Here is a 9,570-nt window from a genome sequence, read left to right as displayed (position 1 = left end):
CACTGAATCAAAGTGACGTTGGAGGAGCTGAGGTTAGAGCGTGGAGATGGGTTGGGTCTGGGTTATACGGTCATCAACCAGTCCTCTAACACCATGGGGACAGCGGCTAACCTCTAACTAGAACTCATGAGTACGGGCTGAAGTCCACTTTAACCTAACCCTAACCCACCTTCCCCTAAAGCCCTCTGCTTTCAGTGAGGTGGGGTTGAGTTGTGCTGCTGTGTTGTTTTGTGTTTTAATTGGACACTGAGTGTTCTGCTTTGAGCTGTTCTGTTTCCAGGTCCCCTCACGGTTCTTCACTATGCAGCTGCACCCTGCTGGGATGTGGGAAAACACGGTATCCATGGAAACCACAGCATCATCACATTCCCGTGAGGATTCCCTCTCTCCCTTGCAACCCTCCTCCTCCTCTTCCTCCTCTCTCCTGCTCCCCCTTTTCAGCCAAGCAGAAGCCTCCGATCTGAGCAGCTTCAAAGTGTCGCCGTTGCCCCGCGGGAGGACTAGGATGAGGAGGAGGAGGAGAGAAGGAGGAGCAGGAGGTGGTGGTGGAGGAGAGAAGAAGAGGAGGAGGAGAGACGAAGAGGAGGAGGAGGAGGAGGAAGAGGAGGAGGTGGAGGAGGAGAGAAGAAGAGGAGGCGGAGGAGGAAAGGAGGAGAGAAGAAGAGGAGGAGGAGAAATGAAGGATGATGAGGAGTAGGAGAAGCTGGTAGGAGACGCAGGAGGATCAGAAGTATGTGGTGATGGTCCCCAGACGTCTCGTTAGGCAGCGCAGGCATCTGGTCCCTGTCTCCACTGCACACACATCGCCGTGCACATCGCGCCCACGTGCACACACATCCCCGGGCACAGGCATCCACGTGCACACACATCCACGTGCACACAGCGCCCACATGCACACACATCCACGTGCACACAGCGCCCACGTGCACACACACCCTCGTGCACACAGCGCCCAGCAGGTCCTGAGTGTGACTCTACCAGGATGATCTCAATCCTCTTTTATAAAAGCTGTAGTCCATGAGCGAGGCTCCTCCCCCTGCCACTCCCCCTCGTTACTGGGAGGGCGGACACTCAGGGCTCCTCCCCCTGTCACTCATCCACGTTACTGGGAGGGCGGACCCTCAGGGCTCCTCCCCCTGCCACTCCCCCTCGTCACTGGGAAGGCGGACCCTCAGGGCTCCTCCCCCTGTCACTCCCCCTCGTTACTGGGACGGCGGACCCTCAGGGCTCCTCCCCCTGCCACTCCCCCTCGTCACTGGGAAGGCGGACCCTCAGGGCTCCTCCCCCTGTCACTCACCCTCGTTACTGGGAGGGCGGACCCTCAGGGCTCCTCCCCCTGCCACTCCCTCTCGTCACTGGGAAGTCGGACCCTCAGGGCTCCTCCCCCTTTCACTCACCCTCGTTACTGGGAGGGCGGACCCTCAGGGCTCCTCCCCCTGCCACTCAACCTCTGGAGTGACCTGGGGGGGTCAGGGGGTTAGGAGTCATGTCTCCCCGTGTGGGGGGGGGGGGGGGGGGGGAGTGGTCAGGGGGTCTCACCTGATGACCAGCGAGGTGGTAAACAGTAGCGTTCCCAGAAGGCCGCGCTGACAGTCGGCATTCTTCCGCTGCCGCTGGTGCATTTCCCCTCCGCAGTTGTCACAGCAACGGCAGATACACAGCAGGAGGCCGGCGAGGGGGAGGAGCACCAGGTAGACCACGCCCACCGCCGCACACAGCAGGAAGCCCAGTTCATAGTAGAGCACCTGAGAGAGAGACAGAGAGAGAGAGGGAGAAAGAGAGAGAGAGAGAGAGAGAGAGAGAGAGAGAGAGAGAGAGAGAGAGAGAGAGATAAGAGAATGAATAACTCAAGGGGGGTGTAGGGGTGAAATAAGAACTAAATGAAGGGGTTTGGAGCGGGTAACTGAGAAATGAATAGGCGAGAGCAACAGTGTGTAAGTGCGTGTGTACATGTATGTGTATATGTGGGCGTGTGTGTGGAATAATGTGTGTGTGTGTGTGTGTGCAATGAGGATCTGACGTTGTGTGCATGTGGAGCACAGATTTAGCCACGCCCCGTTCCTTCAGGCTTGAATCAATGTTTAGGAAAGATGTCAAAAGCCATTTGTGTTTTCACGCTGTCATGACGACGGAGCCTGGAGACTGAACTATTCTGGGAAAGCAGTGGTAACCAGCATAAAGACTCCAGAAACCAAAACCCCACTGCTGAGTTCTTCAAGGAAAGTGGTCAAATCCAAAGGATAGCTTTTAAGAGACTTTATTTGGTATCTCGTATTTTCGGTATGGTAAACTGAGACTATGAAGCAAAGGGAGGTTGAAGCGTATCTAAGCACGTGCGAGCGTCTCCTAGCTGATCAATAGACCTTAACCCTGTCCAATAGCTGCCGGAAGATTCTGGAGATCTCTCCCCCGTTTTCCTGGTGTTATCGTCTGGTCCGCAAGACCCGGAAGGAGTGGGAGTAGCCGGTGTGACGTATTACCCTCGGCTTCCTCACTTGTCTGTGGTGCTGCCTTCTGTGGCTAAAGTATTTATTGCAGCCTTCAGTAAGGTCTTGCTCCCCTTGTGGCTATGTATAGTATTTACGGCTTATATGTTTGGTCCTACTTCCTAGTGGTTAAGTGAGGGAAATACAGCTTGTGTTCTTAAAATACGTAACACCACAAACAAAAACCCCAACCTCACTGTAACGCTCACTGTAACGCTCCACGAACGGTAACTGTAACGCTCACTGTAACGCTCGCTATAACACTACACTCAACTGTAACGCTAACTGTAACGCTCACTGTAACGCTCACTATAACACTACACTCCACTGTAACGCTAACTGTAACGTTCACTGTATTGTCACTGTAACACTACGCTCCACTGTAACGCTAACTGTATCGCTCACTGTATTGTCACTGTAACACTACGCTCCACTGTAACGCTAACTGTATCGCTCACTGTATTGTCACTGTAACACTACGCTCCACTGTAACGCTAACTGTATCGCTCACTGTATTGTCACTGTAACACTACACTCCACTGTAACGCTAACTGTATCGCTCACTGTATTGTCGCTGTAACACTACGCTCCACTGTAACGCTAACTGTATCGCTCACTGTATTGTCACTGTAACACTACACTCCACTGTAACGCTAACTGTATCGCTCACTGTATTGTCACTATAACACTACGCTCCACTGTAACGCTAACTGTAACGTTCATTGTATTGTCACTGTAACACTACGCTCCACTGTAACGCTAACTGTATCGCTCACAGTATTGTAACTATAACACTACACTCCACTGTAACGCTTACTGTATCGCTCACTGTATTGTCACTGTAACACTACGCTCCACTGTAACGCCAACTGTATCGCTCACTGTATTGTCACTGTAACACTACACTCCACTGTAACGCTAACTGTATCGCTCACTGTATTGTCACTATTACACTACACTCCACTGTAACGCTAACTGTATCGCTCACTGTATTGTCACTGTAACACTACGCTCCACTGTAACGCTAACTGTAACGTTCACTGTATTGTCACTGTAACACTACGCTCCACTGTAACGCTAACTGTATCGCTCACTGTATTGTCACTGTAACACTACGCTCCACTGTAACGCTAACTGTATCGCTCACTGTATTGTCACTATAACACTACGCTCCACTGTAACGCTAACTGTATCGCTCACTGTATTGTCACTGTAACACTACACTCCACTGTAACGCTAACTGTATCGCTCACTGTATTGTCACTGTAACACTACGCTCCACTGTAACGCTAACTGTAACGTTCACTGTATTGTCACTGTAACACTACGCTCCACTGTAACGCTAACTGTATCGCTCACTGTATTGTCACTGTAACACTACGCTCCACTGTAACGCTAACTGTATCGCTCACTGTATTGTCACTATAACACTACGCTCCACTGTAACGCTAACTGTATCGCTCACTGTATTGTCACTGTAACACTACACTCCACTGTAACGCTAACTGTATCGCTCACTGTATTGTCACTGTAACACTACGCTCCACTGTAACGCTAACTGTAACGTTCACTGTATTGTCACTGTAACACTACGCTCCACTGTAACGCTAACTGTATCGCTCACTGCATTGTCACTATAACACTACACTCCACTGTAACGCTAACTGTATCGCTCACTGTATTGTCACTGTAACACTACGCTCCACTGTAACGCTAACTGTAACGTTCACTGTATTGTCACTGTAACACTACGCTCCACTGTAACGCTAACTGTATCGCCCACTTTATTGTCACTATAAGACTACACTCCACTGTAACGCTAACTGTATCGCTCACTGTATTGTCACTGTAACACTACGCTCCACTGTAACGCTAACTGTATCGCTCACTGTATTGTCACTGTAACACTACGCTCCACTGTAACGCTAACTGTAACGTTCACTGTATTGTCACTATAGCACTACACTCCACTGTAACGCTAACTGTATCGCTCACTGTATTGTCACTGTAACACTACACTCCACTGTAACGCTAACTGTAACGTTCACTGTATTGTCACTGTAACACTACGCTCCACTGTAACGCTAACTGTATCGCTCACTGTATTGTCACTGTAACACTACGCTCCACTGTAACGCTAACTGTATCGCTCACTGTATTGTCACTATAACACTACGCTCCACTGTAACGCTAACTGTAACGTTCACTGTATTGTCACTGTAACACTACGCTCCACTGTAACGCTAACTGTATCGCTCACTGTATTGTCACTATAACACTACACTCCACTGTAACGCTAACTGTATCGCTCACTGTATTGTCACTGTAACACTACACTCCACTGTAACGCTAACTGTGACGTTCACTGTATTGTCACTGTAACACTACGCTCCACTGTAACGCTAACTGTATTGTTCACTGTATTGTCACTGTAACACTACACTCCACTGTAACGCTAACTGTATCGCTCACTGTATTGTCACTATAACACTACACTCCACTGTAACGCTAACTGTATCGCTCACTGTATTGTCACTGTAACACTACACTCCACTGTAACGCTAACTGTAACGTTCACTGTATTGTCACTGTAACACTACGCTCCACTGTAACGCTAACTGTATCGCTCACTGTATTGTCACTGTAACACTACGCTCCACTGTAACGCTAACTGTATCGCTCACTGTATTGTCACTGTAACACTACGCTCCACTGTAACGCTAACTGTATCGCTCACTGTATTGTCACTATAACACTACGCTCCACTGTAACGCTAACTGTATCGCTCACTGTATTGTCACTGTAACACTACACTCCACTGTATCGCTCACTGTATTGTCACCGTAACACTACGCTCCACTGTAACGCTAACTGTATCGTTCACTGTATTGTCACTGTAACACTACACTCCACTGTAACGCTAACTGTATCGCTCACTGTATTGTCACTATAACACTACACTCCACTGTAACGCTAACTGTATCGCTCACTGTATTGTCACTGTAACACTCCACTGTAACGCTAACTGTAACGTTCACTGTATTGTCACTGTAACACTACGCTCCACTGTAACGCTAACTGTATCGCTCACTGTATTGTCACTATAACACTACACTCCACTGTAACGCTAACTGTATCGCTCACTGTATTGTCACTGTAACACTACACTCCACTGTAACGCTAACTGTATCGCTCACTGTATTGTCACTGTAACACTACACTCCACTGTAACGCTAACTGTATCGCTCACTGTATCGCTCCAACAGTAACGCTCCAACAGTAACGCTCCACTGTAACGCTCACTGTAACGCTACGCTCCACTGTAATAAATGTATCATTTATATTTAAACCTAAATCTAAAAATCGTAGACCTAATATTAGGAGCTTTGAGGGTGAAAGTTTCAAGAGCACATTGTCATTATTTCTACGTTCATCGTTATCATATCCAGGGTTTAGGTCTGCTGCTATGCAATATAGGGGAAAGGTTAGCATATGCTAGGAGTTAGCACATTCTAGAGGTAAGAACATGTTAAGGGTTAGCGTAGTTAGCAGTTAACACATGCTTGAGTTTAGGGTTAACATATGCTCACGGTCAGAATATGTTATGAAGGGTTTGCATACGCTGGGAGCAGGGTTAGTCTAGGCAGGTTGAGTAGGGTTTGATGGTTGGGTTAGGGCAGGGTTTGGTGGTTGGGTCAGGGCAGGGTTTGGTGGTTAGATTAGGGCAGGGTTTGGTGGTTGGGTGAGGGCAGGGTTTGGTGGTTGGGTCAGGGCAGGGTTTGGTGGTTGGGTGAGGGCAGGGTTTGGTGGTTGGGTCAGGGCAGGGTTTGGTGGTTAGATTAGGGCAGGGTTTGGTGGTTGGGTGAGGGCAGGGTTTGGTGGTTGGGTCAGGGCAGGGTTTGGGGGTTGGGTCAGGGCAGGGTTTGGTGGTTAGATTAGGGCAGGGTTTGGTGGTTGGGTCAGGGCAGGGTTTGGTGGTTAGATTAGGGCAGGGTTTGGGGGTTGAGTCAGGGCAGGGTTTGGTGGTTAGATTAGGGCAGGGTTTGGTGGTTGGGTCTGGGCAGGGTTTGGTGGTTAGATTAGGGCAGGGTTTGGGGGTTGGGTCAGGGCAGGGTTTGGTGGTAAGATTAGGGCAGGGTTTGGGGGTTGGGTCAAGGCAGGGTTTGGTGGTAAGATTAGGGCAGGGTTTGGGGGTTGGGTCAGGGCAGAGTTAGGGGTTTTATGCCGGGTGGGTTGCTACAGCGTGAGGCTCAGTTGAAGGCATGGTTATGTGGGTTTAGGACAGGCTTAGGGTATTGGTACTTTAGGGGGTTTGTAGCCGGTTTAGGATAAGGCGCGGGGGGGTTTGTAGCCGGTTTAGGATAAGGTGCGGGGGGGTTTGTAGCCGGTTTAGGACAAGGTGCAGGGTTATTTATAACGTAAGGCCATAGGGACTTTACCTGCAGGGTCAGGACTATGTTCTCTGGCTGAGGAGAGCCAGGAGACATCAGATGAGGACATGCAGAGACGGAAGCACCACAGAATCAGAGCACAGATCCATTGAAACAAGCCCCTCATGGTGCCCTCAGAACCGCAGATCGGACCATAGCCAGTCTGGGTCTGGGACGCTGGCCGGTCTGGGTCTGGGTCTGGGTACTGGGTCTGGGTCTGCGTCTGCGTCTGGGTCTGGGTCAGGGTCAGGGTCAGGGTCAGGGTCTGGGTCTGGGTCTGGGTTTGGGTCTTGGTCTGGTCTAGGTCTGGGTCTGGGTCTGTGTCTTAGTCTGGGTCTGGGTCTGGGTCTGGGTCTGGGTCTGGGTCTGGGTCTGGGACGCTGGCCGGACCTCCATGAGGAACATGATCCTGTGGTTTCCAGGGGCCATTACAGGATGAGGTTCAGCTGTCAGAGCTTCACAACCTGAAGTGCTCCGGATGTGTTTGATTTCTTCTGGGAAGTTCAAATCAATCTTAACATCCTCGATAAATAAACTAATTTGTTCTGCTCTGTGTTACCATGGAGCATTGGAGTGGTGGGTGAGGGCATTCATAACTCTCATTATTCATGACTCATATGAATAACGCCGTACCCCATACAGTTCATAGAAAAATACCTACAATTGGAACATGTATGTAATGTATACCCTATTGCCCTAATAAACACAAAGAACACTTCAACAAGACGGGAAAAAGCAGAACGCACAAGGCAAGAGAAAATAAATAGAACAATTCAATAAAGTAACAGAAACTGTGGCTGTTGTCTTAATACATTAAAAAAAATAGGGTTACCTTCTGATACTCGGTCTGAGGCGTTCCTAACTTCTCCTTCACCAGTTTGACGATGAGATCTGGAACATAAAACGCATTATCAATAAAGCCTCTCTCTGATTAGCCGGCAGACAACCTAGGAAGCACTAATTAATTGCAGCGATAAAAGTCCATTCATCAAATGTTTATAAATGGATTTTTGTCCTTTGTTTTGTCTTGATGTTCTGAAATATATTTATTGTTTCAAATATTCGGTTTCTGCCCGTGATTCACCGCCTTCATCACAGAACATCTATAAATGTGATCATCTGAGATGTCAAACGCCTGGGGACCATCAACACGTTTGGAACAGTAGAATGTGAGCAGTAGAATCACAGTAAATAAATAGGAGGCAACAGCATGCTGCTTCCGCATTATTCATCATAATTCATGATCTCGGTCGCATAGAGTTGAAGAGGACAGGAGACTGCAGTCACATTCAGAGCTCCAGGACAACCATTTTTGAAACACAACCAGTCTGAGGTTTACATCTTGTATTGGAGGTTTTTCATATTGCTACGAAGGGTTCCCTGAACAGCATTATGGGTAAAGTGCCTTGCCTTTGGGCTCCAGGGCAGTTCTTAATGAGGAATTATCTTAAAAATGATCAGGTTCTTTGAGAGGCAGACTGCAGTGTGATCAGAGTCGACTCTCTCTCAAAACCACCAAACCAATGTCACCATCAAGCAGCTAGATGGCAGAGGACCCACCTTGATTCTTCACCTGAGCGAAGCCCCAAACAAGTTAACCCTGTAGTTAAGAGGATAGCTAACCCTAACCCTAACCTTAACCCCGGGCTGTACATTGGTGTGAGCCTGCCGTACCCCTGTAGTTAAAGGGATACCCCGGTCTCTATATTGGTGTTAGCCTGACGTACCCCTGTAGTTAAAGGGATACCCCGGTCTCTATATTGGTGTTAGCCTGACGTACCCCTGTTGTTAAAGGGATAGCCTACCCAGGGTTGTACATTGCTGTTAGCCTGCCGTATTTATTGCCAGTGTTTATTTTAACACCCCATTGTGCGTTTAGGAGGGCGTCATTGTGCGTTCACAGAATGGTGAATTTGTAATCAAACAAGTTGTCTTTGTAAGACAGCAACGCCCTAGAAGGCTACATCGTTAGCTTGAGGTCAGGTGTAAAGTGTTTGTGTGGCTACAAAGAGAAGGAATAGGAAACCGAAAGATAGCATCGATAGAAGAGATGAGGAACAAAACCTACAAAGAGAAGAAAATAAATCCAGCCCCACCAGGGACCCAGCCTTCACTAGCCGTTAGATGGCTAACTTTCACTAGCCGTTAGATGGCTAACCCACACTGGCCGTTAGATGGCTAACCTTCACTAGCCGTTAGATGGCTAACCCACACTAGCTCCTACATGGCTAACCCACACTAGCCGTTAGATGGCTAACCCACACTAGCCGTTAGATGGCTAACCAACACTAGCCGTTAGATGGCTAACCCACACTAGCCGTTAGATGGCTAACCCACACTAGCCGTTAGATGGCTAACCCACACTAGCCGTTAGATGGCTAACCCACACTAGCCGTTAGATGGCTAACCAACACTAGCCGTTAGATGGCTAACCAACACTAGCCGTTAGATGGCTAACCAACACTAGCCGTTAGATGGCTAACCCACACTAGCCGTTAGATGGCTAACCTTCAATTGCCGTTAGGGCTGGTTCACCGGGGAGTTATTGAGGTCGGGGGTCAGACCCGCTGCAGACCTTCTCTTACTAGGGACGCCAGGACCCCCTCCAGCCCCCCCCGCCCCCCCCCACACCTGAGGAGGTCACAGGAAGTCAC

At 49.0% G+C, this 9,570-nt stretch overlaps 1 protein-coding gene across 11 annotated transcripts in view; it reads right to left on the bottom strand.

Moving 5' to 3' along the window:
• prom1a (prominin 1a) overlaps positions 1 to 9,570 on the bottom strand; it is a 33,886-nt gene that overhangs the window by 19,643 nt on the left and 4,673 nt on the right. For 8 of the 11 annotated variants that reach the window (XR_009527679.1, XM_060062400.1, XM_060062401.1 and 5 more), the window contains exons 2-4: positions 7,749 to 7,807; positions 6,926 to 6,952; positions 1,540 to 1,745 (exon numbers count right to left, since the gene is read on the bottom strand). Coding sequence is in view for 10 of the 11 variants with exons in the window: in XM_060062400.1 (XP_059918383.1) it covers positions 1,540 to 1,745; positions 6,926 to 6,952; positions 7,749 to 7,807 (292 nt within the window). In the remaining variant the exon portion in view is untranslated. The remainder of the gene's footprint in view (positions 1 to 1,539; positions 1,746 to 6,925; positions 6,953 to 7,748; positions 7,808 to 9,570) is intronic. The other 3 variants (XM_060062405.1, XM_060062406.1, XM_060062410.1) reach the window with 1 other exon arrangement.

Source organism: Gadus macrocephalus, chromosome 10 (genome assembly GCF_031168955.1).
Source record: "Gadus macrocephalus chromosome 10, ASM3116895v1".
NCBI lineage: Eukaryota > Metazoa > Chordata > Actinopteri > Gadiformes > Gadidae > Gadus > Gadus macrocephalus.
The sequence above is the reverse complement of the archived record's forward strand: the minus strand, read 5'-3'. Positions and strand labels throughout refer to the sequence as shown.